This window comes from Strix aluco, chromosome 6 (genome assembly GCF_031877795.1).
Source record: "Strix aluco isolate bStrAlu1 chromosome 6, bStrAlu1.hap1, whole genome shotgun sequence".
NCBI classification, from domain to species: domain Eukaryota; kingdom Metazoa; phylum Chordata; class Aves; order Strigiformes; family Strigidae; genus Strix; species Strix aluco.
Genome location: NC_133936.1, coordinates 34639448 through 34666773, shown reverse-complemented (window position 1 = coordinate 34666773; position 27326 = coordinate 34639448). Strand labels below are relative to the sequence as shown.

The 27326-nt window shown below is 45.7% G+C and overlaps 1 protein-coding gene across 1 annotated transcript in view; it reads right to left on the bottom strand.

The window, feature by feature from the left end:
- The window catches only part of TMEFF2 (transmembrane protein with EGF like and two follistatin like domains 2), a 133267-nt gene extending 115020 nt beyond the window's left edge, over positions 1-18247 (bottom strand). Inside the window, exons 1-4 of the mRNA XM_074829581.1 lie at positions 17967-18247; positions 16461-16570; positions 10295-10424; positions 7475-7501 (exon numbers count right to left, since the gene is read on the bottom strand). Coding sequence (XP_074685682.1) covers positions 7475-7501; positions 10295-10424; positions 16461-16570; positions 17967-18144 — 445 coding nt within the window. The 5' untranslated portion in view covers positions 18145-18247. The remainder of the gene's footprint in view (positions 1-7474; positions 7502-10294; positions 10425-16460; positions 16571-17966) is intronic.
- Between the last annotated feature and the right edge of the window lie 9079 nt (positions 18248-27326).

The following is a 27326-nucleotide window of genomic DNA, read 5'->3' as shown; positions in this document are numbered from 1 at the left end:
AGGCTTGTGGCAACATCTTAAGAACTGGTAGCACTGTACCATAAAATTTTAACTTGTCTGGATTTGATTATGAACTGTTCTGGATTCTTGCTTGCACCACACTCATTAAACTTGTCCTGCACGTGCACCTACATAAAGTAGGTGGCAATCGCCACTTTGCTAAGTGTCTGAGAATCAGTCATGCCCTTCCTGAAGATAAACTCCCACTGACTTCAAAGCCAGCAGGCAAGATTTCTGGTTTTATTTCACAATCTCTGCAAGGAAAGAAAGCCTCTTAGACAAAAGGGAATTTAAACATCACTGCAAAACATATTAAATTTGCCAGATGCAGTTGAGGCTTGAAATGTAAGAGTTAAAGAAAAGCGAGTACATGAACCTTGAGAAAGACTTGGCAGTTTTCATTCCATTTGTTCAAGATCTCATGAGAGCATCTAACAAAATCCTGTGTCATGCCAGAAACAGTTCAAAGCAAGCGCATAGTGAATCAGCTTCTTCAATCACTAAACCACAGAATATATAACTAAGAGATGCACAAAGATCTGAAGAATTTCTGGTCACTCCAAGGCTGCCTCGGGTCCCACTTGTGCAAGACATTCACATTCAGAAGAAAACTTTAAAATTGATGGCATTTTAAGCACGTGATAAAAATTAAGCATGTGCTTGAACGCATGCTCTTACCCCATGAAGTAAGGTGTTCACTGTAAGCACGGTAGAGCCATCTGAAAAATGAGGAGCACTTTTCACCCCTATGGAAGAACTCCCTGCATAGGAAAGCGAAACAGTGGGCTACATTCGCCTCTCACTGTCATCACAGCTAATCTCCAGTGACTCCACAGTTGTCAAAAGGAAAATTAATCCAGGTTTACAGAGATGTAGCAGGCAAATCTAGTCCACTATGTGTCTGTTTCGTTGTGTTTACAGTAACAGACCAATAAATGAGTATTAGCGATCGAATGCCCCTTTTTAATCTGTTTGCTGGAATATCATAGGATTTGCTTGCTGTTTGATGACTTAGTTATTTGTGGATTTACAGATTGCACATGATTAGACAGCATATTTTGGATTTTTTTTTTCTCTGTTTTGATGTGGACAGGCAATTTTGACTTTTAAAGCAAAACCAGAGCATCCTCAGTATTTTCTGATGTAGGTGAGCATCTTCCATTCACAGTCTCCTTGTGTAGCTCTGAACTACTTAAAAGAAGTGCTAAAACCCACAAAGGACTGCATAATTTAGGAAAGAGCCTATGAATAGATGTCATTGCTACTTCTCGCCTACAGAAGTCTGTGGATCTTTATGGCATCTTCTATTCATTTTCTTCCGTTTTGCATGAATGGCTGAAAATGGGCCACAAATCATTCACTATGGGTCAACTCTTTCCCATGGTATTTCTCAGTGTTGAGAGTCTGCTTGATGGGACCTGTGCATTCACACCAAGAACTCAGCAAGGACTTTGGCCCATTAATAACAAAGCAAGTGCAGGAATTAAAAAGCATCACTTTTCATTGGATTTTTGCATTCTAACTTCAGAAGCAGTAGAAGCAGAAAGTGAAACATAGGCAGAACCCAGGCAACTAAATCCAAACCCAGTATCTCCCAGACTGATACTTCATATATAACCCTGGAGAACTTCAAGTTCATAGGAGCTGTGGGGATTTGCTGGAACATCTCAGTCAGGCAGGGTCGATTACTTAGCTCAAATGACAGCCTGAGAGGAATCCAAAGGCTGGTATTCCTGCTATTCCCATACCTCCCTAGGATTTCCAAAACCACTAATGCATCCTACCCAGCCCAGAATGCCCACGGCAGGGGCCTAAAAGTTCAGCACTTGCGAATGCCCACATGCTTCTTATCTAGTCAACAAAAACATAGGGACTTCATCCTTTCCTAATTTTTAAGGGCCACAAAGAGACATTAACTGCCTTTTCCTGACCTAACTCTTATATAGGTCAGATGCGCAGCAGCCCTGAACTAAAAGTCATGTAATCACGTTAGGACAGTGAAGAGCCTGAGCTAATAAACCCAGCCTTTCAAAGAGCTTATTGGTTTGGGCTCAGTGCCATGCTGAGGTTAACAAGGTAAAACCCTGTTTAACAAAGGAGACGTATATTTGACCATCCACAGTCAGGTGAATCATTTAAGATTTAAACATGCCCTCCAGAGGTATTTACCCAGTCAGTGCACGTTGCTTATAGTTGATTCTGTACCTTCTGATGCTGCTTTAAATTATACCTCCCAAATTAAATTAGAGTAGAAGAAGCTTTCCTATTGCCTCATTGCAGTTGATGATAGCACATGGGGTCAGCAGATACTCTAAATTCACAAGAGAAACCTCTATCACCTGTTACACCCAGGCAAAGAAAGGACGGGATCTGTAGCTCAAAATATGAATTCCCTTTCTTTCAGAGGTTAAACTAGAACACTTTCAGTATTTTCCCATATATTGAGAACATGTGTGTATGTGTGTGTTTATCGGTATTGCATTTTATACACTGCTTCATTCAAAGCAACACACACTCCAGCTTTTACGGTGTATTTTGGCTCAAGTGTTATTGCTAGGACAGTGTTTACAGCAATATTCATTGTGTTCTGCATAGCCCTGCCCATCAATCAACATTGTAATAAAGCAGAAAGGGAAATCAGTGGAAAAGCAGCAGAGCTGCTGAATTCAAGTTAGTCATACAAAACCAGCATGGAGACAAGTACAAATGCAATTGGGTCAAAGTAGCCATTTGCCTGTCAATTAAAGAAAGATATATGTGCTGCATTATAGTCTGCCTTAAAAAATAATTTAGTCTTCAAAGTGTTAATTTTTTCCTCCCTATTTTCTCCGAGTTAATGTTTCAAGATGACTGCTGCTCCATACAGATTTATAATATGTATGTGTTTACTTACACATCTCTAAGCCAACAGGAAAGGCAGACCAGAATTCCAAATCTATCATTAAATCTACATGTTGGCACCTACAAAGAGCCGCAGGACTTCAATTTTTCTGGATAAGATTGAAGGGATAAATTGAAAGAACAAACAAATAAACAAAGCCACTCTCATCCTTAAAATACACACACAAAACGAGGGAGACAGACAAAGGGGGGAAAAGAAGATGGCTTGTAAGGTTATTGATTTCCAGGTTTGTCTAACAAATTAGGAATAATTTTAAAAGCAGTATAATCTCAGATTCTTTCTGGATTACATATGGGTCTGCTGACAACAGTGTGGTTCAAAGGACACAGCACTGGTTTGGCTCTGAAAGCAGCATGTGTTATTCCCAATTCAGCTGCTGAAGTGTGGTGCAACTTCCAGCTTTGCCCAACTCGGATATCCAGACTCTGCTTCACAGATTTTATTCTCTCCCTCACTGGAAAGAAGTGCCTCACAGTATGAGGGTGTACCACACCAGAGTCTTAATCTTATAATTAGTGCCTCTAGATGTTACTATAAAATAAATGGTGACAATGATATTGATGAATTATGATTTCTTTCTTTATTCTGCTTTAGTCTAGATCAAAAGAATTAACATAAAAATCAAACTAGGATAAGATCTGTGTACCCAGGGGCCCCATGCAATTCCCACTGAAGTCAGTAGGACTTGAATGGAAATTGAATGAGGCTCTGAAACTAATTCAACGTAGGTGTTTATGCACTGCCATGCTGAGGATCACAGAAACACCTAGTGCGATAGTCACCCACAGTAAATCCATCGGACTGTGAATGCAAGTCAATCAACAGAGCTAAGAATACAGATAATGCAGGGAGGGGAAAGAAGTGTTCAACATAAGAAAGAAACCAAGGAGAGATGTTCTTAGCACATTAAGAGCTATAATGAAATACTGCATCTTGAGTTTGTCGCTGTTTGAAGGAAGCTAGGAAACGAGCAAGAATTCATTATAAAGCTGCTCAAGACCAAAACATGAATCATTGGCTTCTAAAAAAACCCAGTTGTCTAGAGAACAGCGTAGATGAAAATGAATGGAATCTCTTTAAATTACTCTCTGTATAAACTCTTTCACATTCATTCTTTCTGCCATTGATTAGTATCTTTCTGGGATATGGGTTTTTAAGTAATTCCACACCATACTCCTCGCTTCTGCAATCAAAACACAGAAACGGCTCTTGATTCTGCATTTTTAGTCTTCATTTACAGGGGAAAATGTCTTCTGCAGTAAGGAACTTGAACACCTACTGTTCTTACCCATTTACTGGATATCCCCAAAAGTGCCTGCTGAAGGCTCAGTAATCAAATGAGATTAAGACTTCCCCATCACTTTACAAATAAGGGGACTTTTGTACGCTATTGCTGCATTAAAAAAAAGGATTAAAATCACCTCTGGAAAGCCCTCAAGATCTTTGAAGTGCTAAGAAGCTGGGACGTCTGTGATCCCAGCATCCCTGACAGGAAAGCAGAAAACCCCGAATTCCAGATAATAAATTGAGAAGACTTCTCTGCAAAAACCAAGGTAGCAACACATGGAAGAGAAACATGGCAGGCAAAACATGGCCCCTGGTTGTCCTGTTCCTGCTCTGTCCAGTTTCCTAAGAAAATGAGGCTTGTGTGACCCACACTGTGTGTTTGTGTATGTCTGGCCACTGCACCAACCCCTTTCCAGCAATTTCTGAACCCTTAACCAATTATAATTTCATGTGACAAGAGATCCATTGAGGGAGAAACAGTACTGAGAGCTGAACTGGTGTCAGTCATGGGGGAAACCACCTCAAAGCAAGAAAATTGCCATGTTCTAAGAACCTGAAAAACATGATGTCCTCTACTAGTCCACAATTTGAGTTAATTTCCTATTAGATGTGTACCTTATCAGACCAAGGAAATCCAACCACAAGATAAAACTCTGTTGCAAAGCTGGTTCCCTCATCTCACAGCTTGCAGAGTGATACACAAAACCACTAAGGGAACCCATGAGAATAATATGGAGAGACTCTGGTAAGAAGCAACATCCTTTTCTACCTACGAGTGTTGAAAGGTAGAGATTCCTGCTGCTAAGGACAGTTCTCAGCAATTCAGACTGAAGAATCGGCCCTTACACATGTCTTCAAGAAGTCCATCCACTCTGTCTTTTTAACCAGAGCCTCTTAATCTTGCACACAGCAGCCCCTCAGGGCTCCCAGCCTGGGTCTCCCTGGCTGCAAGGAACCTCCCAAAGACAGACCACAACAGCCACACAAACCTGAGTCTTGCCAGAAAGTCTGCCAGCTCTGAAAAACACAACATATATAGACGCAACACAGAGCAAACAGAGCCTGTGTCCTGCCAGCACTTCGATGGCAACAAGAAATGCGGCAAATCACCAAGAGAATGGCTGTTCCTAGGGGCTCCTAGCGTCCAAGACACCTCAGGGACCTCACTGCAAATACCTACAGCATCCAGCACAGCCCCATTCTGCTGATTTAGGCAGAGGTATGGCCAGCTGGGAGGGTCCCTATGGCTGTAGTTTTGCAAAAAAATTATGCTGGATTGGTTAACAGTTTGTAAACCTAGGCTGCTTGAAGAAGCATAAGAAAGGAAAACTTTCACAGAAGCAGAAAACACACAAGATTGCCTAAGACCTCAGGCTTCTCATAGAAAAACATCCCACTCATGATTGTTGGAGTGGATTTTACAAGACTTACTGTGATGACATCGAAAATTTATTACAGCTTTTACAACAAGAGTGCGTCTAGTAAAGAGTGATGTAGTGACAACATTTACTTGGCTGGATTTAGCTTCTTAGGGCACATAAATATACTTTTGTACTTTAAGAACAGCCGTAGCTGCCTACTAAATCTTGAATAATACAAGGCAGCTTTGTAGACCTTTAAACACACGCACCAACTTGGTTCTGTCTCCTTCACAAATCTGCTTCCTTACGATCTTGCCCAGTCAGTCCCCAAGGTCCTGTTCTGATCGTCTTTTGTCAACTTTAGCTTTTAAAATGAAACTGTTTGGAAATCATGTTTTTAAATTCCTATGCTTTTTGAGTATGGAATTCATTACTTTTAGAAAGTGGCCAAGTTTGTTTCCCCGCCTCCCCACTTATAAAACAAACTGGAAATCTTATGTGTTTTCCTTCGTACGTGCATGATGAATTTCGTTCAACTTCATTCAAAAACTGATTGACCATATGTGTGAAAACCCCATCACCAGATTTCTGTTAGGCACTGAATAAGGAATTTCTTCGGTGTAACAGTTTAAAAAGACAATTTAAAAGGACATTAGAGTAAAACAGGAATAGCTGGACAAAACTTTTGAAAACAAACAGCAATATTTTAGGTTATAGTTTCTGGGAAACCAGATTTGAAGCATGTTAATGCGTCCTGATTTCCAGAAAGCAGAATGAGTCCAATATTGGAAAATTAGGTCCCTTGCAAGTGCCTCATGCTCATGTTGTTGACCATAGGTAAAAATAATACTTTACCTACACACTGCACTAATATTCTGGTTACCAAAACTACACAAGGACTAGGTGATATTTTACCAAATAATGGGACTGTATTTGAAAAACCCGAATCCAACCAGGACCAGGCATAAAACTAGGTAAGAGCCCAGACCTGCTGTCCATGTCTTATGCAGAAAGCTGGCTCAGCTCCTGGTGGCTGGCCCAGCGGCATCCCAGCCTGATGCTGACCTCACCCTTCTCCTGCTATGGGGCTCCTAGAGCTTACCTAGGGGGCTTGGGCAGAAATGAGCATAATTTTTAAGGACAACCTTCCACAGCAACCCAAACTAGCCCTGGCCCTCCTAGTTCCCAGAGAAGCCTGACCCACAAGCCCCAGCATTCAAGTAGCTCCCAAAAGTCATGTTCCCTGACCCAAGGCAGGTCACTATCCAGGCCCAACACTTCTACTTCCAAGAAGGATCAGTCTCAACCCTTAGGACCAGTGTTAAACCAGCAAACCCATAAATGACTGCACCTAAGAAACAAAAAAACAACCCCAAACTTAAATGCAAGTTTGCCTACACTTTACAGTATCCCCTGTATGCAGCAAATGGTTTGGACTGTTTCCATGTTCATTTTTGCTGCTGCTGTTCTTATAAAAACATTGTTCCTTCCCTGTGGCATTTCTTCATATCTTTGAAAGAATGCTCTCTGTTACCACAAAATATTTGGCTTGAATCCTCCAGTGAGGAAGAGCCAAGGGTTTGGCTCATGTTTTAAAAACAGAAGAAATATTACTCTAAACATAAAACAAATGAGTGCAATTGTAACAGTAGATGGAGATAGAGCTCCTAGCACAACCTATGAATAATTCCAAGTCCTATTAGGAGTAACACAGCTTTCTGAGTTTCCCTAGAAAACACCCTGTCATTGTTAGGTTCCAGCTTGACTAAAATGCAAAATATCACTTTTTTTCAGAGAAAAAGCTAAACGAAAAACAGTATGCAGTGTAACAACTAAACTGCAAAGCATATCCACTTACAATCTGAAATTGTGAAAGACAATGTGTGTACACATAAGCACAGAGACAATAAAAGATGACTCTTACCTCCGTCCCCAGATCCTGAGCCAGCATCTGAGAAAAGAACAGAAAGAAATTTATATTCATGTGCTACAGTATGTCCTCTAAGCATGCAAAGCAAGACTGTTAAGTGTATTGCAGTGTACCTTATGTTTGATGTCATTCCTGGGTAAATTATAGAGATCTAATCTGAACATAGTTCACTCAAACCATCTTTCTCATGTCTCAACTCTTTTTCTTTAAAGTCTCTATGTCAGACTAAAATAACATAAGCCCTGGAGTGCTGTAATGTCCTCATAAGCCTCTGCCTCGTTTTGTTGTACTGAGAGTGACAAAGCTTTCCTGCCCACCCCCCCCCCCAGTTGTGCAAAGTTACTTCACTTGGCCACTACTAAACACTCACCATCAAAGAGAATTTTTTAAACCCATTTGTTTGAGGCCATACCAACTGAAAATTCATGTCATTATCTTTACAAGACAGTGACATCTCATTAGATCATAACTAGTTGGAATAAACCATTAAAATTATTATTATTCTAAGTCTTTAGATAAATTATTTTTGTCGAGGTTATTGCTGAGTTTCAAAACAGATTGATTTATCTTTATTTTTCTTCTGGTAGATGTTTTGTTGGCTGGAACGACGAGAGTCACAAATTTAGAAAGCGCAGCATCACAAAATTGCCAAGCCTGGAGCTTCATTATGAAACTTTCTAGGCAAGGCAAAGCACAGAACTGCACACACATGTAGGGTTACCAAAAATAATCCGTAAGAGGAGTTTCTTTTTCTGGGAAGGGAGGGCAGTTGTTGTCCCATCCTCCCCCTTAGTGGAGGGGTTATCCATTTATCAACATCAAGATTAATAGAAAGAGTTTGGAAAGGCTGCTTTGGGATCCAATTACCCTATGAACTGTTAGATCTAATTTACTGATATAGCAAGGTCTGGTGGCTTGTACATGCCATCGTTGCTCCAAATTAAGAAAAAGGAAAATCTTTATTTAAATAAACCTGTCACAAGAATGGCTTAAAATGGTAGCATAGGACAGATGCGAAAGGGGGCTGGAAAATAGAACAGAAAATGATGGCATTTTCCCAGTGACCATCTCCTGCATTTTCCTGATCTGATTTTCTGTCCTGATGCTCCTTCCCAAATGGGCAACTGAGGAAAGAGGAAAGCAAGGGGTCTTCCTTAAAATGCCCTCATGGCTCTGGGAAGCACTGCTTTTCCAGGTGTGCCAGGTCTCCCCAGCACAGAGAAGGAAACAAATGCCTGCTGGCACCTGCTTCCCACAATGAACTACCATGTTCTCTGGCTCTTTGGAGGAAAAGGACCTCATGTCTCTCCTCCTGCCCCTACCTGACGATGCCCACACCCCTGCCAGTCACGGCCAGGGGTGCTGCTCACCGCTGGACCTCCCAGCAGCCCAGGTCTCTGCTGGGGGTCCTGTGCACCCTCTCTCTGCCCCCTTCCACAGGGAAAACCTGAGGTACATGGCTGCTCCCGTCTATGCTGAGCCTCCTCCTTGGGAAAAGGAAAAAGAGGCCAAAGGTCAAGACATCAGGAAAGCCCCTTTTTTTTCCTTCTCCTTCTCTGTTTCTGAAATCCACAATGTGTTTCAGAGAGAATGCTTCCAACATGGTCATTGCCAGTAGGCGAGCAAGTTTAAGAAAAGATGTAGCAACACACTACAATTATCCCTTTAGTCAAAAAGTTTGAACCAAAAAAGACCAGTTGCTGTGCTGAGAGAATTTACTAAGTTGAACAAATGCTATGCCACAATAGGCTTTGTCAGTCTGAGCTCCATTTAATACCAATTTATAGACAAAAAAATTGCGGCATGTGTTTTTTCCCCTCTTGAAAATTGTCAGGTAACAGCTTCAGAGAGGAACCACATTTCCAGGGGAAGAAGTTTATTTTCTCTCAGGTGTACAAAACACAAAATTACGGCACTGCAAAAAGTTTGTCTAATGCACTTTTTATTGACTCCTCCATCCTCAGCCAAGAAAACTTCTGCTTTAAGTTTAAAGAACTCTCAAGAACAAAGACTTACTCCTCCTGCTCTTTTCAAGTTAACTGCACTGCCCACCTCTAACAGATACTGAGCACAAAAGAAAAAACATCAAGAACTCCTGCACATAAGCAACTCAGTTTTCCTGAGTGATTTTGCACATTCACCTTTCTAGCTGTTTCATAAAAGCAGATACAAATAGCTCACAATGCTCAGAGTTAAGCAAAGACGTCTCAAATGCCAGTTGGTTTTCACATATGTTCTTTAATGAATTCTTCCAACGAGTCCAGAAAAAAAAAAAAACCCTGTTGCACAGACTTGTCCGTTAAGTGGGTTTTGGGCCAAATCTTCAGTTGGTATAAACTGGAAGAGCTCATTACAACCAGTGGTCTATTGAATCATACCAGCTGGGAATCTGGCCCTACATGCATAAGGAAAAACCTAAGAAACTGGATTGCAGGCAATAATACTCCAGTTCTATCTCTCCAGATTATGGAGAGGTTTGTGGTAATCCAGATGCCCATTTATCAGACATCTGCTCATTTAATCTGCTTCCAGTTACTTGTGGTAACAGCTCAGAAGTTTATGCAGTGCACAGGATGGTCAGGGGCATAAGATACGTATTAAAAACAGAAATCAACTTCCGTGCTGCACTCTTCAAAACAGTGTCAAGGTAGACTGTGAGCCTATGCTAAATTAGTTACTTGAAAGGGAAGGATGGCAGCAACTTCTCACACAAAGAATTCAAAGCAGGGATTCAAACGGCTTTTGCCATCCACAGGTTATTTCATTCGGGGGCATGGCAAGGTCCGCATGCAGCCTGGAGTGCGTTATACGTACCAGTCGCACACGACCCTTCGGACACCAGGAGTATTTCGCTCTGCTGCTTGCAGGCAGCCTGTTTCAAGTAGCATTCATTCTGGTAAGTGTCGCCGTTGGAGCCGCACACGGGCACGTAGTCATTGTTACACTGGTGGGAATGGACAGAGAGCAGCAGCGTTAGTCACACCAGCGGGGTGGCACAGCATCCATTTGGGTGCCCCTCCCGCCCCCTTCCAGTATTAAAACCCTAGGAAAACAACTGAGAGGGAGACGCCGACCCTCCTCTTCACCTTTACAGCTACCAGGGGAGAGGAAGGGGGGATTTTTAAAAAGATAACCTGAATGGGCAAAGCATTCAATAACTGCTCCCGGGAAAGCCTCTGCCTGGGAGAGCAAGGTGGGGGCATTCCCGGGGAAGGCATAGGGGCAAGGCAAACAGCTCCTCACATCTGCAATAGCAGCTCACGTGTTTCCACTCCATGGCTACAGACAAATTGTAACAAACAGGCTCGCTTTTCCTCTCCTCCTGCACATAGACACACACCCTCACTGCTACGGAGACAGCCGTTTGCATACACAGAAGTGTCTGCCTGTGCGTGTATAACTCTCTAAGTTCTTAGCTATAATTAGAACCGATTGGACAGAGGGAAATGATTTCTGAGAGACCTAAGATCAAAACCTATCCCTCTTTCTGCATAGACATTTCTGTTCCCAGTGAGCTGCAGCTGGGATGCTCTATGAAGGTCCAAGCTCTCCTCGCAGTGGCCAGCGGGCAGGAGCAGCAGCACCGCAGCCATCTCGCCAAGGAGCACAGAAGTTACTCGTCGCACCACGCACCCCGCCTTCGGCTCAAACTCCTGCTCAGCTCTGCAAACGACCCGCTTTGTTCTTTCTATCACTGAAAGACAGCTTTGCCCTCTCTTGTTCATTTTAATAAAAATAATTCCATTTTATATTGAAAATTAGGCAACCTACCGGGTGCAGTTATCGTAAGATAATCACACTCGGAGGCTTAGAAATACTTGGATGTACCCTGTACATGGTAATTATACCAGGGATATGATTATCTCATGATTACCGTACTCCTGGTATGCCTCATTGTTTAATTATAACAAATGGAATGATCACAATTATTATTTACAAATTCTCACCTCTGCTTAAATCCAAGTAAAAATTAAAAAGAAATCATACTTCCTATTTAGCTGTATTATGCCACAAAGTGTCTGAGGTGTGTTCGTCAGGCACAATGTAAAATGCAGGACTGAAATCCCTAGGATACAAACATCAAATATGCTTCGAAGTGAATGACTACAGAAGTGATTAACACAAACAATTGCATAGATTGCGTTAATTGCAGGCCTCCACACAGAGCAGCTGCCAAGAAATTATTCATAGTTGGTCAGAGTGACATTTTGATTGGGCCAAATCAAATGACATTTTCCTTATGCATTGTATTTTCTTAAATCTTCCCAAGCTGCTGCCCACCCTCAGCGCTCTCTTCCTTTGGAACAAGAAAACAAACCAGCAGCCACAACAGTAGAAATCCTCTCCTTTCGCTCCTAACAAAAGGCTCCTCCACGCAGAGATTTTAAACAGTTGATTAAAAAGTGTTTCTACGCTATTTTCACCATTATGTTCCAAATCTGAGCAATGTTTCACACAGAAAATGCCAACCTCATCCAGAAGCTCAACAGCAATTGCTGGAGGCTGATCTGGAATACTTAACTGGACAATTAACACGATCATGTAAAAATTTTTAACGCATGAAGGATCAAATCACGCTTGCTTTAGACATACTATCTGCTTGTCACCCATGGGACTTTTTGCCAGAGTAATCTGTGAAGGATTTGGCCCAAAGTGTCTCAAGAGGCTCTGTTACATGTAGAAACAATGTTGAATCCTGTTCCCAAGAAAGGCAGTGGCAAACTCTCTGCTGGTTTTGCCCAGAGCAAGGGACGATCTTTTACACTGACTCAGCTGCAAATCTGAAAGGCCAGACGGCCCTACATTAACCGCATACAGCATCGAGAGTGAAATCCTGATCCACAGAAACGAGTGCCAGAGCTGCTATGATCTAGGCTGGAACTTCTTCCAAAGCCTGGCAATTTTAAAATGCATTTGAGAGACACCAGGGCCCCAGGAAGGATTAACTCTTCTGGCAGAAGTTTCCTCATCTCTTCTGTGGCTCCTGCCACACTCAAACTTGGCTTTGGCCAGTGGAGGTGGCGGGTACTACATGATGAGCACAGGTGATGCATCCTTTTCTCTCTCAAACTGTGCTGGTCAAAGATGTATTTCTTCATCTGCTGCCTACTTTTCCCATCACTGTCTTTGGACAACTAGTATTCTGACGGAAAAGGCAGGAGTCACAAGGAACAAAAGAAGTGAGATCTTCCAGATGGATCCTGCCTTGGCTTTGAGCTGGGATTGCTCTGAAAGCGACCAGGAAACCGTAGTAAAGTTACCCAGGAAAGAAAACAAGACCACCAATGAGAAGGTTGTGATGCTAGCCACCAGGTTACTCCTAATCCGCTAGAGTTAGACTCTTGTACTTGACCATGCTGAATCCAGTACTCGCAGCTCTTCATGGTCATAAAATACTTCTTGCTAATACTAGAAAATATTAGACATTGTCAGTTTCCTCAGTCTAGTGACATATTTTTGGCATTGGTTTAGGGTTCAATAGACCAAGCCCTAGATGTGGGAATGATTCTCCATCCCTCAAGTAAGGACTGATCAAGCACTCGGTGAAATCCATAGCAAAACTCCCACTAAAACCAGCAGCATAGTTCCATTCTGTCCATTCCCTCTATACATTCACGTTTTTAAAATACAGCTGTAGAGCAGGGAAACGGACTTACCCAGTTCAGCCCAGTATCCATCAAAGGCTGCCTTCCTCAACACTACCAGCCTCGAGTGTCCACTGTCACAGCCAGGGACAAACCAGCTTTGCAAGTGTTGGGGTCAGTGCTGGGCATAAGGTTTGTTTTCTAAAGAAAATAGCAACTTGTGTAACTCCTCCTCCTGGTAACACTGTTAAAGGTTTTGACCTCCTCCTACTCTCATGGATTAACTACTCCCAAAACGCCACCTATGTCTTGAACCAAGTAGCACAAAAATATATTCTGGAAATACAACCTAAAGCTGCAAGTTGGCCAGGTGATGTTCCAGCTCCACAAACACGGAAGCATGTGAGGGATTCAACACGCATGAAAACAGGACTCCTTCCTCACATAAAGAACAGTGAATGTCCACAATCTTGGTGACTAAAGAGAAAAGATATGAAACATTGCTGGAAATACCCTAGTATATTTTTGGATACGTTCATGAAATTTAAGAGGAAGAGAACCCAGGCCGCCAGACCTATGGCTTTGGGCAGACTGGGGTACAGATCCCAGCGAGCCATACCTCCAGCCACATGCCCACTGGCACAGCTCTGCACCTTCTGGTGGAGTTTGCTCAGTGCAGGGAGGGGAGGGGTGGTGGTACCCCCATGCTCAGCCCCACTGCTGGAGCCAGCACGGGCCCAGTGCCCTCCCTCCCTGACGGCACCAAGGTCTGGGCTTGCCCTGAGCAGGGGACAGGTCTGCATTTACTGATCAGAGTGGGACACGGTGTTTTCCAATGCAATACATGTCTCATCGTAAGGAGTCAGTGAATGGGCTCTCATTTTGCAGCATAGCCCTACGAGAGAGCCAACCAATATGAAACCCTTTCTCAGCACACGCCTGCTAGCTCTCCAGGGATCGAAGCCTAACTCAGGTGTTCCAGAGCAGTCTGATCATATTTGCCCTTTCAAATAAAAAATAAATTAATTTTAACTCTGCTTGGACAGACATGATGCATCTGTGATTCTGTTTTGAAAAAACCCAAACTGAGATTGCAGCAGCCCTGCGCTCCCCACTTCTGCCTCTCCCAGCCCCTCAAGACACAGGCTGGCCAGCCCAGGACTTTTCAACAGTACAGAGGCAAAATTAGCTTTCCAGCCCTGTCTATTCTCTCAAGCTGCAGTTAAAGCCCCTGGCAAATTCTGGAGCAAACATAAAAAGTAATTATAGTGATGAGGAGTCTGCTATTGATTTGCTCACTATCACCCCAGAGAGCTGTCACTGAAACAGGGGACCTGAATTCTGATGGAGGACCCCCTTACTCATGACATAAATTACCTGGCCGGCTCTGCCTTACTCGGCCAGCCTCAGACTCCACGCTAGAAATTAATTTTCTACTCTGGTGGTGTATCTTTTGGGCTTGTCACATTGTCCACTGATGTTGCAAGAGAAGCTAACATCCCCCCAAGCTCTGCCTGTATCAAAGCGGACGCGTCTGACTACAGAAGCCCCCGGCACCACACCGCCCTTCGCAGCACTGGCACAGGATCAGCCACAGGTAATTTGCCCTCCAAGGTCACAGTCAGCCCTGCGGCTCCACGGAGGGCTCAAATCAAGATAAAGAGCTCCAAGTGTTTACAGGGCCTGATCCAAAGGCCACTGAAACCAAAGATTACTGCTGATTTCAACCCATTTATTAGTGATCTGGCCCACAGTTGCCCAGCTCATTCTTTCGATCTCATTTACATATTCACATACTAATTATCTGATTTCCTTAAATCTGTTTCAGCTGCCCCCTACAGAACTGCTCAACTCAACATATATATAGCATTCACCTCTCAAAGAGGAGACAACACGGCCCAGAGAGGTTTACTTAGCTTCATTTACCATGAATCACCAGGGACCAGCATCCTACCTTGGGAAAACAGCACTTCCAATGCCTTCTTCCCTGTCGATAGCAGCCTCTGAGTTTGCTCCTTCTAGGCTATGAGTCTACCACGTTATGCCAAACGGCGACACCTAACTGGGACAAAAGACAAGACCCAAGCGTTCTCTGTGGCTGCTCTAACTTCCCAATGCTCACAGCACATCTGCCCTAGCTTACCATCAGGCAATGGGACAAGTCACAGACGTTCCACTGCATTACAGATTTTTCTTAGAAAGAGAAAACAGACCAACCCTTAAATCACTGCACATGCTGAGCCAAGGCAAATGCTCAAAACAGCACTCTCACATTGAATTTCTGATTGCACGCAAACTAGAAATAGAATTTAAAAAAACCCCATGGTCAATATGAATTCTCTTCCAAAGTGGGAAACACGAGCACTTCATCAAACAACTGTCTTATTACAGAAAACGCCTTCTTTGTTTTAAATGAAGGAATTTATCACTCAGGTTTTTTTCTCCAAAGACACATTTGGCTCTAGAAATATAAACGATACTTGTCATGCTTCAAAGCAAATAGTCTATCAAAGCTCAATAATAAATTAATCATTACAGATGTGCACAATCTTGAACTGTGCACTATTTGGCCTGCTTTACTCTAAACATTCAAATCAGTGTTACAAGTTCCACAACTTCACAGATCCACATTAAAATGCAAGAAACCACAGAGGCATAAACATACATACAACACGTGCTGGTACATGCTTAAAACCCCTTTAATTTGTCCAGTTTTTATTCAGGTCATTATGTAAAGCACAGCTGTTTTGTGAGTTGGCTAAAACATATTAAATGGAATCCTTCATAATGAAATCGTCTGACTTTGAGAATGCCTGAGGTTTAGATGTAGCTGCAAGAAGGAGAGACAAGAAATAGAAGGAAAAACCCCTACGACTCAGTAATAGCACCCCTAAAACTCTATAAAACCTAAAGGAAGCTCCATGATTTTGGAACAGAGGGATTGCTCCTTAATCTGATCAGCTGGGCAGATAAACAGGCAGAAGCATTGTCACTATGCAGCCCTTCCTGAAAATATTGCATAAGCACATTACAGATCCATTTCTTTAACTAGATCAGAACTCCGAATACAATAAGCCATGATCTGTATCAGAAATGAATTTAGAAAGGACTCTAAATCCTTGTTAAAAGGGCAGAGACAAAAAATAAGAAATGCACAACCTGAAACCACAGACCTGAAGGGACATTTAAAGCCACAGCATCTGCATTTTCCCAGAGAAACTTATGTCTTCTTGACACCAGTTGGTTTTCCTGCCAGCTTTTACACATGCTGCCAGGTTTTCCCTCTAACTTGTCTGCACGTAGAGAAATAAATTGCCAAGTGATAGGTTATAAAGGGAGATCCTTGATTTGTATTCTCATTAGTGAATTAGAGAATGAAATATCAATCTTCTTACCTTGAACTGACAGACACAAGTCACACTGTCTCCAATCCTTAAACACTCCCCATCAAATTTACAGGTATTGGTGTCGCAGAGAAAGAGATCATTTTCTCTGTCATCGTAACCTCAAATGTAAAGAGGGAAAAAAAAAAAAAAAAAAAGATGTCAGCTTTGGTCTAGCGAGAGGAACAACACGGGATGATTGCATTTTAATGCACACAGCACAATAACCTTGTTGATGAAACGATAGAGTCCAGATTTTCTCTTGTCCTTCCCTGTCCTCAGTTTTCCACTTTTTCTCTTGTTTCTCCCTCAGTCTCTCTCTTAGTCCTTATTCCCCACTACCTCACACACTTTTTTGTCTATTTCACAGACTCTGTTTCCTCAAAAGTGACCCGGTAATTATGCTATTTCATGGCTCTGGGTTGGAAATGTCATCAACTTATCCCCATCCGAGCGCAAATCTGTTGGACAAAAGTCCAAATTGGAATTTCTCCAGCCCGTGATGCAACAAAGCCCCCAGTAATAAAGACAAACAGGCTGTGTGTTTTCCGTGATGGTCTGCCTGATCCCAATGAAGATTGATCACCTCTAAGTTAACAGGAGAAGTGCCAGGTTCCCCACAAGCCGCTGAGTGAACCTAGCTCTTTGCCTTCATTTTCTCCAGGAAAAACCAACAGATCTGACTGAAGATTCAGTTCACGAATACAAGCATGAATTTCAGATTTCGCTAGCTGACTTCCCACTCCAACAGCGTGCAGCAAGGTATTAAACAAAAAAGCTATATCAGACTCCAAACCCATTAAGATCTAAATCCATCGATTCTTTTTTTTTTTTTCTTTTTGAAAAAGCATCCGAGCGCTCTTAACCATATCGCTACACGTTCAAAATGAAGAGCTTACGGTGGAAATTCCGCCTCGATCTCACGTATTCTGTGCGATGCCCACGTTACCCCAAATAACGCCCTTTCCCGTGCAAGGCTATTACTGTCTAATTTCAGAATTACTTCACGTGCCGGAGCAGGGCCGGCTGCTGACCTACATAGGAAACTCATTAGAAAGGTCAGCCCGACTTTAAGGACCAGGCGGCGGGTTCCCGGCGCGGCGGTGTCCGTGCCCGGCTCGGTGCGCACGGACGCAGCCGCCCGCAGGCTGCGCACACGCGGCCCGGCTCCCCGCGGCCGCCCGCCGAGTTGCCCCGTTTACGCGCGGAGTTGCGCACTGGCGGGAGCCGAGCCGCTCCGCGCCGCGGGGGAACCGCCCGCAGCCGCGGCGCTGCGCACCGGCGGAGGGCGCGGCCGCCGCGCCCGGCCCCGCGGAGCGGGGGACAGCGGGGCGCCCGGGGGCTGCGGCCACGCCGGGCAGGGCGGCGAGCCCCGACGCCCCGGACTTTCTGGCTCGTCTCTTGACGCGTATTCAGCGGGACGCGGCATCACCCTCCGAAGTTGCCTCCCTCCCCCGCGCAACTTGGAGCGCCCGGCGGGGCACGGCGCGGCCGGGCGCGGGCCGCTGCGGGGCTTACCGGAGCAGTTCCAGCCGGTGGGCGTCTGGCAGTCGCTTAAGGAGGTAGGGAAGGCCGCCAGCTTGTCGGGGCGGGCGAGGACGAGCAGCACGGCGGGCAGCAGCAGCCAGCAGCAGCAGTCGCAGAGCGTCCAGCCGCCGCCGCACTGCCGGGGCGGGGAGGGCTCCCAGGGCACCATGACTTCCTAACTCAACTCTCCGGCGGCGGCGGCGGCGTGCCCCCCGGGCGGCGCGGCGGGCGGCAGGGACGGGCGGCGGGGCCGCTGGGCATCCCGGGGCCCCGGCCGGCGGCGGGTCAGCGAGCGGCGGCCGAGCGCGGGCGCGACGCTGGGGCGAGCGGCGGAGCCCGGCGGGGCGGCGCGGGGGTGCGGGCGGCGGCGGGGCGGGGAGCGGCTGCCATAGGGGCCGGGCGGCGGGGAGCGGGGGGAGGGCGCGGAGGGGCCGCCGCCGCGCAGCCGCCGCCGCCGCCGCCTGCCCCGCTCTGCCGCCCGCATCCCTCTGCGCGGGGGAAGCAGCAGGTCCCGGCCCGCCGCGTCACGTGCCGCCGCCGCGCCGCCCCCATTGGCCGAGCGGGATGCGGGGCCCGGCGGGCGGGGCCGCCGCTGCGCCCCGCGGGCAGCGCCCGGGGCCGAGCCGGGCCGGGCGGGAGAGCGGGTCGGGAGCGCCGCGCCCGCCCTCGGCACCCCCGAGCCCGGGGCGACCCCCGCGCCGCGCCGCTCCGCCGCGGGGACACGGGCACCCCCGACGGGGCGGGGGCCGGGCAGCGCCGCGCCGCTCTCCGCGCCCCAGTCGCCCCCCGGCCGGCGCAGAGCCGCAGGTGGCAGCTCCCCGCTCACCTGGGTGCGCGGCCGTCCGCAAACGCGACACATCTTCCCCCCCCCCCCTCGCTGGGCGCCCGGGCGCTGCTGAAGTTGCTGGCCGCGCACCCGGGGGCCGGTATTTAATCACGCGCGGATGCGACGTTAAGAAAATAAAACACCACCACGGCGGCGGGGTCTGGAGCGGGCACACGGCCGGCGAGGTGACGAGGGGGAGAAACGAGCGCAGCGGGGAAAGCAGGGAGCGGGGGGGGGAAGATCCTGCCCAGCGTCGGCAGGCAGCGGCCAAGGGCTTGCCGGGCTGCATCACCATCCCCGCGAGGGAACCGGAGGAAAAAATGCACCATCACGGCGGCACGGAGCGCTGCTCTGCCCCCCCCACGCCTAACATGCGCTCGGGGGGCGCGGAAGCCCCGCCGCAGCCGACCCCGGGGCTGCGGGAGCCGCCTCCCCCCGCTGCGCCCTTCGCCGCGGATCCTCCTCCTCCTCTCCGGAGCTTTAGTTTTGGGAGGCGGCGGCCCGGACGGACGGTGGGACTCCCCCACCCTCCCGGGGCTGCGGGGACACAGCAGCAGCCTGTCGTCGTCCCGTCCCCCCGCCCCCCAACTCCCCCGGTCGGTGCTGTCGGTGCCATCCGCTTTGCGGCCGGTTCTTGGAGCCGCTCGCCCCGGCCCCTGCCCTAGTCCCGCCGCAGGGAAGTGCTTTCCAGACAACGGGCGCTCAGCCCCCGCGAACCCCCGGGCCCGGGAGGCGGGAGCCGCCCGCGGAGCAGCCCGGCCCGCCGGGCAGGACCCCGGGGCTCGGGGCGGGCGCCCGGCCGCCTCAGCGAGGAGGCTCGCCCTGCCCCTCCAGCTCGTTGCGGGGTGCAGAGACCCCCGAGCAAGGGCTCCGGCGGGGCAGCAGCGGCCGTCGGGCGGGCAGGGGCGAGCCCCGAGGGCGGGAGTAGGCACGGTCTGCCCGCTGCCCCTGAGACCCAGGAACGAGCGTGGGGGAGACCCAGCTGGAAAGTTTGCTTTCCCCGAAAGGGTGACCTCCTTTTCGACCCTTGAGTTAAAGATTTAAGACTCGCTCTTCAAGGATACTGGCTGACATCTTTGGTGCCAGTATGCTTTGAGGGGTCTACACAAATCCATACAACAGTACTACTGCTTAGTATCCCTTCCTATGGGGGCCTGGTATGCGAGAGCCAAGGAATACTTTATGCTCATATAATTCCTATCTAGCTTCTCCATAAACTATAAGACGGGATTTCTTCTGCCTCCTTTCTGCCCCATACATGTACATCTGCCACCATCTGCATTGACCCCATCTACCCACCTGTAATCCTGAAGCCTTTGCTACAATTAAAAGGGTATCAATTTGCACATTCCAGTATGTGCTAAGGCTCTGATGAAGATCCACAGAAATCCCTGTGCCTACTGTTTCCCATTGACTAATCAAGCTCTAAGCAGCACCTAACAGAAAGGAAATACTAATTTTTACTGCCTGCTAGTGGTTGCACTGAATCTCATCCTTGATCTTCCGTGGGCTTACTGAGCATCTGTCAGCTGAACACCTGGTGCCAGATCAATTTTTTTCTTTCCCTTCAGCTCTCTATTTCACTTTTTCGTGGCATTCTGTTATTCCATTTACTATCATATTGTTTCTATTCCCCCTCTCACCTCTTTCTTTTTGTTTTTAACTTGTTTCTTCTTTCTCACATTCATTATCTGTTGCTTGCTGAAACTCAGCTCTCTGCTTGGCTGATCACTGAGGTGCTTAAAATAAAAAATGTCCTGGCTGGCCACGTACCACAGTCACACGGCCTCACCAGGGGAATGTCCTGCTCGCTTGCTCTTTCTTTCTGCTCCCCCCTCCTTTCTTTTTCCCACTTCCCTGGTTCCTCTATTTGGTCTCACTGCTCTATTGTCCCCTGGTTGCAATTACCATGGCCCACAGTTTCTATTGTCATTCTCTTTTTCTTCTTTTCCTCCACTTCCTCCCTTCTTCCACCCCAAACCCCTTTCATTTCCACATAGCTACAAGCTCATAAAGGCATCACTGGCCTCCTCATTTAGAGACCAGTTTAACCAGACTATACAGGGAATGAAACTATTAGGCCACTCTTTCCCAGTCTCGCAGCCAGGTCCTCTCTGATCCGTCTCTCCTGTCACTGTAACTCACGCCCAAGATGATACCGCAAGTGTATCCGGCGTTCACAGAGTAGCATTAAATACAGCAGCAGAAGCCTGGCTACAGTCCGTGTTGTCCCCAGAGTGCCGTATAACACCGCAGCGACCGAGACTCAGGCACACGGCTCTGACTTACATTTACCCTGCTTTATTTTCAGCCACTCAAACAGGCACTGCCTGGGGAGACAAAGGAGCCCCTCTATTTTTATACTTGTTTTCTGACTTTGGAATATGGAAGCTCCACCAGAGGTCCTGTAATTGTCACAACATGATGCTTGAACTATGAACCTGAAGCTGTCTGAAGGGCAGTCTGCTTAAGGCATGGTATTACGTTTTTTACTGTGACTAGCACTGGTATTTTCTGTAAAAAGATTTTCCTGGTTGATATGAAAACTTTACTTATGAAAACATTTTTATGACAAAAATACATCTGTCAGTGTTCCAAAAGGGATAGCTGGACCCACGAGCCCCATTTCTCCATTACGCTCTCTAGCAATTTCTTCTGAATTATAGAGACTGAGATAAAATCATTTTTTCATGTAGTTCCTAGCTCCAAAGCATACATTCTTCTGCCCTGTTAACGTGACACTGTGCACACAATCTCTCGGTAAGACATTACTCCCAGCTGTACTTCAACACTTAGGTTAGTTGACACCTGCGGTCTCGTACTCCCTGACGTCCCCATCCCATCTCACAGCTACACAAAAACAACTACTTCTAAACCATGCGATGGGTCCACTACCACACAGGTGGCGTTATGCTAGTTTGAGGTACATAATGCAACCAGCATCTTCTCAGTGAGATACTGAGGTCACAACATGTGTGCCCTGGCCCCCCATTCTCCATGTCCAAACCAAGTACCAAAGACCAACAGCCATTGGTACACTTCCTTGTGGTTACGTGTTTGGCTCCAGTGCCAGATAAGCAGCAAAAGCAATCTGAATCCTTCTTGGAAGGGCCCTTCTAGTACATGATGAGGGGAGACTACATCTCAAGTACTAAACCTGTTACTTGTGGAGCTTTTTTGAGGCCTGCGCAGTTTTGAGATGCTTACACTACAAGAAACGGGCAGATGAGAGGCCTCAAGGGCAGCTGATACTGATACAGTTTTATCCAGTACACGCAGTCATGCCACATGGACCAGTGCTGGGAAGAGAGCAGCTCTCAGATGAAAAGCAGTTGGTTGAGATCTCAAGGTGAGGGCAGGGTCTGCCCTGGCTGTACCCTGCACTCCTTTAGCAAGGTCTGGGCAGCAGTAGCCAGCAGCTGAGGCCTGGGGCCAGACTGCACCTGATCCCAGTCCCACATAGCTACGTCTGTGAGTAATGCCTTCTGTTGCTGTGCTTGGCTAGGAGATGGTGTACTAGCGACAAATTATGCAACCTCAGTTATTCACACTTGTATTATATCTTGGCTGTGCTGATCTTGGAAGCCTGCAGTTTCCAAAAAGTTTCCCAGAACTTGGGACAAGCCAAATGGAACAGACGAGTGTAGCAAAACCTCCTTAGCAATACAAGCTATAGGAACACAACCACCGTTTTCATTCTGCTCTGTCTACCCAAAGACTATAAAGCTGAGTTTGTGGATCCTTATCTTTAAAACACTTTATGGCCTGTGTCTGATGTCTCTAAAGGCCCTGGGAAGGTGACCTTGGCCAAGAATACCAATGAAAAAAGGCTTCTTACAGTCCAGCTAATTTTTATTAACAACATTTTCCTTGAGTCAGCACTAAAAGTACAGGATAAAGTTCCACAGCTGCTAAGAACAAATCCCCCCAAATGTACAAGGGACATATGAGTTAGTCTCTTCACCACTGACACCATGTTGCGATATGTTTATGAAACACACATGTACAGAATTAAAAAAAACCCACCAAAACACGCTGCACAGTTCTTGAGAGAATGAGAGCCACACCATGTGCATGAGCTACCGCAAGGTACCACCACCAGTGTTACTTCCTAGGAAAAAAAAAGTGAAAAAATCTATTTAATCTACAAGAGACTTGACCAAATAAGGTCCTAGCCAGTACTAAAAAGAATAGAGTGTAGGGGTCACCTATTTTCAATGGAAATTCCTCTTGATAGAAGAGCAGGTCTGATTCCAAAGACCTCACCAGAAAAGGCTTGGGAGCCCAGTTGCCAGTTAGAAGACCCAACCCAGAAGGAAAGAATGTTGCCTGCAGAAGACCAGCAAAGGACACACAACATGTATGGACTTGCTGTGTATGAAGCTGGAGTTTCTCCCCACCATGGAAGAACAATGCTTATTTCAGGTCTGTGTATTTTCAGGCCTGGTTTGACCAAAAGTTGGCAGACTTAGCCTACACACATGTTCCCGTCAGAAGTTTGTGAATCTCAAGCAGATTTTATGATCATCTATTTTTCATGTGTGCAGGAAAAGTACACATGGCTTCACTTGAATGCACAGGCAGTACAGTAGTCTTTGTCTACATGCAATTTTACAGATTTTATACAGCTTTCAGCTAAATTGCATATCTCAATGCAAAGTATACCACTCTTGGATATCACACAGATTTTTAATGCTCTGAGGGATCCTTCGGGTCTGTAAACAAGTAGATGACATTCATCTACATACTGTCAGACTGTTTTTCCCCTTACTTGTTAGAGAAATATGGTTCTTATTCTTCACTTGAACTAGTGTGTAATCCAAGTACAATTCATGGCCAGTTATGAGAAAAGTGTGCCGTATTTTTCATTGTAATTAACTGCTTCAGAGCAAGACTTCTCATGTATAAAGATGAAGAAAGGTCTCAGCTTTTCCTGAAAGACAACTTGCCTTTCAGCACTGTGTCTCACACTTTGAGTTTTGACTGAAACATTCCACTACTTTGGTGACCTGTTGTGCCAAAAAAGCTGTCTTGTGTTATACTTTACTTTCAACTGAATGTGCTGGCACATGCCAAGAAACAGAACAAAGTATTGCAATATATACTGGAAGACTATTTTGCACTGCTCCACACATGAAATTGATGTCAGAAAAAAAATGCACAAAGGGCATGGAAAATGCTAATAAATATTATGATCCTTTTACCTTCAGTTTTAAATAGATGGATTGAAATGCATGGATCCTAAAGATTTATGCATCCGTTTATAGTCCATTCTGGAGTTTTAACATTTCATGCAGCTTGTAGGAGGGCGTGTATTATTTATATAAAGTCATGGTTATTCAGCAGTGTTTATTCCTGAAGAGCAACAAATGTCTTCCAGGGAGAAGAAGAAATTCATAACTCTGATTTACTCCCAGGGTTACCCAACTTAACAGTCTTTCATCATTGATTTACAAAGAGCTTTGCTCCTACAAGCACCTTTGTAGCACTGGACATTTTGCTACCAGCTGTGGAAATCACCTCCACCTCCCAGAAAGCACTATAATGGGTTCAGTGGCTTGACAGCTCTTCAAAGAGTCAGATACAGAAAGAGGTGGTGGAGGTGGTGGTGGGGACCTTCACCATTGTGGAGATACTTGAGCTTTATTTTTGCAGATCTCTTCCCAGCACAGTTCCGAATGGAGATGCAGAACTGGGGCCTGCAAGGAGAAAACCTATGGCAGCTATTCACTGATACCATTTCTAGGTGACATCAGTTCCTTGGCCGTGCAAACTATTCTGTCTGATGCAGTATAACATCCATCTCTTATTTCCCATTATTTTCCTTCTCTATCTTTGGGCTCTTTTGCCCAGAGTTGTTCTGAAGACAAAGAGCATGAAAGTGTTATAATGTGAAAGAGTAAGTACAGACTTAGCATACCACTGGTCTGTCTAGCTACTCTAGCTACGTTACCTCATTGGAACTGTAGTGGTGTTTTTTTTTTCCTAGCAGGAACTGTTTCAGTGAAAAAGAGGAACAACCTGGAGACATAAACCAGCCTTTTCAAATGGCATATCTCAGTCAACTTTTAGGTTCACCTTCTGTGAAGGTGGATCTTGCAGAAGTTACATTCAGCTCACCCCAACTGACTGCACAGTATCCGTCTACCTCAATATGATTCCTGCAGACCACCAAGGGGAATTAATAGTTTAACTGAACAAATCCCAAGCAGTTCAACTTAGCCAGTCCTGTCTCCATGTGTCAATGCTGTCAACAGAAACACCTGAACTGTGTCTGTCTGTAGAGGCGAGAGGGCCCAACCGCAGACAGATGTAGTACTGCTCAACGTACAGATGTATGAGCCATTTCTGCTTGTTTTCAGGAGACCCTTGAGGACAGGTAGATTGTACCGCTCAGCTGTTTAACAGATGTGGTGAAGGAGGAGTACTGTTTCCTGCAAGAGAGACAGCACTGCTGAAGGCCCACAGAAGACACTACACACTGTACTGAAATACCTCATATGGGTCCTCTGATGTGTAGCTAAGAGTAGGAGATCAGAGCAAGGTTACAGTGATGTTTTCCTTGTACTCTCCCAGGCAGCTGGAGGCTGGGACTGCTCAGGGACAAGAGCTAATGTCTCTGTGGTTAATAGCTCCCGATAGATTTTCTTTCCATGAATTTCCCATGAACCACACAAACATATGGCAGCCGGGAGGACCTGTGGTCATGAGCTTCACGTGCTGTGTGAGAAGATAACTTTCTTAAACTTGGCACCTGGTAACATCATTTGAAACTCCTACTTCATGCATTATGAAACAATAAACAACCATTTTGTATTCAGCACCTTGTGCCAGCCCATATTGGTAAGCCCTCCTCCATGTCTCCTGATACATTGCTAAATCATTCTAACAGATAACAGCCTGTCCATGCTTTCCTTTTGCGTATGGATGGAGATCTACCATCAGCATCCCTACTTAGGAGAAGCATCAGTGGGCAGTGTCTGACCGCTGTGTGCACTGCCAGTATGAGTGTCCCTGCCACAGTAACTGAGCACATGGTGTGGGTACCACAGCATGTACCCAGAGACACTGTTACCTGTCACACATGAGGCTTTTGGGAACAAAGGGCACTCGTAAGCTCCAGGTGAATATCAAGATACACGTGAATGTGGACTTGACTTCACTCTGTCATGGTATTGTGCCAAGGTCGCTATGCCAGAGTGGTGGTGTAATCCCATGCACTAACCAGTGAAAGGCTGATGGGCAGCCTTCGTCTGGCCTGTCGCAAGCCAGAGAACGAAGGGTCACGGAAGCATTTCTGATTGTTCTTGAGAATGGGACAGCAATGAAAATTAAGTATAACAGAGAAAGTGCTAAGACTCTTGAAGGATGTGCATAAGAAGGATTCTCACAAGGATCAGAAGTCAATATCCTTAGAAATTTTTTTTACACACACATGTACATAAAAATTCACTATTTAGGTATTATGAAATCAAATTCTATATCTGAGAAGGGAAAAGCCCAGAAGAGCTATAGTTCTGAAAAACAGATCATTTGGCATTTTCTCTGTAAGGATCTGAAAAGGATGTTTTGTCAATACTGACATTGTACACAACAAACTAACAACAGCTAGCACAGAGATGCTGTTCTAAGGAAAACTAATATTGTTTCCCATTTAACGTAGAGCAGCAATATTTAACCAGGTGTAGTATTTTATCAAGCCACACTAATTTCCTATCTGATTTGCAAGCTATCACTCATATATTTAACTTTACTTGAAACAAAACAAAACAGCAATACAGAGAAGCATTGTTGAAACCTGAAAACATTTCACTTCCTATCACGTAATACATTTTTTATTCAAAATGTCATTGCTTGTATGTGATAGAAATATTTTTTATGATTAGTCAGGCAAAAGTAACTTATTTAGAAATTATTTGAAGGCATACCAACTCAAAACAGTAAAAAATGCAAATGAAGGTACTTCACTAGCTAAAATATTGATGTCAAATGATACATATAAATGGTAACTTAGAAAAAAAGGAGACTTGTAAAGTACATCAAGTAAAGCTCTGTAATAATAAAGAGACCCTTGCTGCCTTAAATGGAAAGTTTAATAGCTTCCATTTAAAGAAAGGGGAATTAAAGGCAGAGTGCAACCCTAAATACCATTCCTATCTACTCTGAAAATGGTGGCACAGAGTCATTTTTCATAGGTCTGTGACACGCATAAACAGAAAGTATCCTGGGTATTCATCGCCGAACACATGAAAATAAAACTGCCTTTTGCATCTACTAATATTGGGAGACCCAAACTGAAGGTGAACAAGATGTCTTTGCACTTGTGATATTCACAAAGTTACTCATCCCTCTCCATAATCTCTCAACTGTTTTTTAGCTCTGCTGATGACCTGTGTCTTTGCTGACCCCTCTCCACTCCCAGGCCCTGTTGTACAAGGTTTTGAGGCACAGCATGCACCCTGCTCTCCAATGGTCCCATGCTTCTGGGAGAAGTGGGACCTTCTGGTACAAAAAGCCACCTTGGT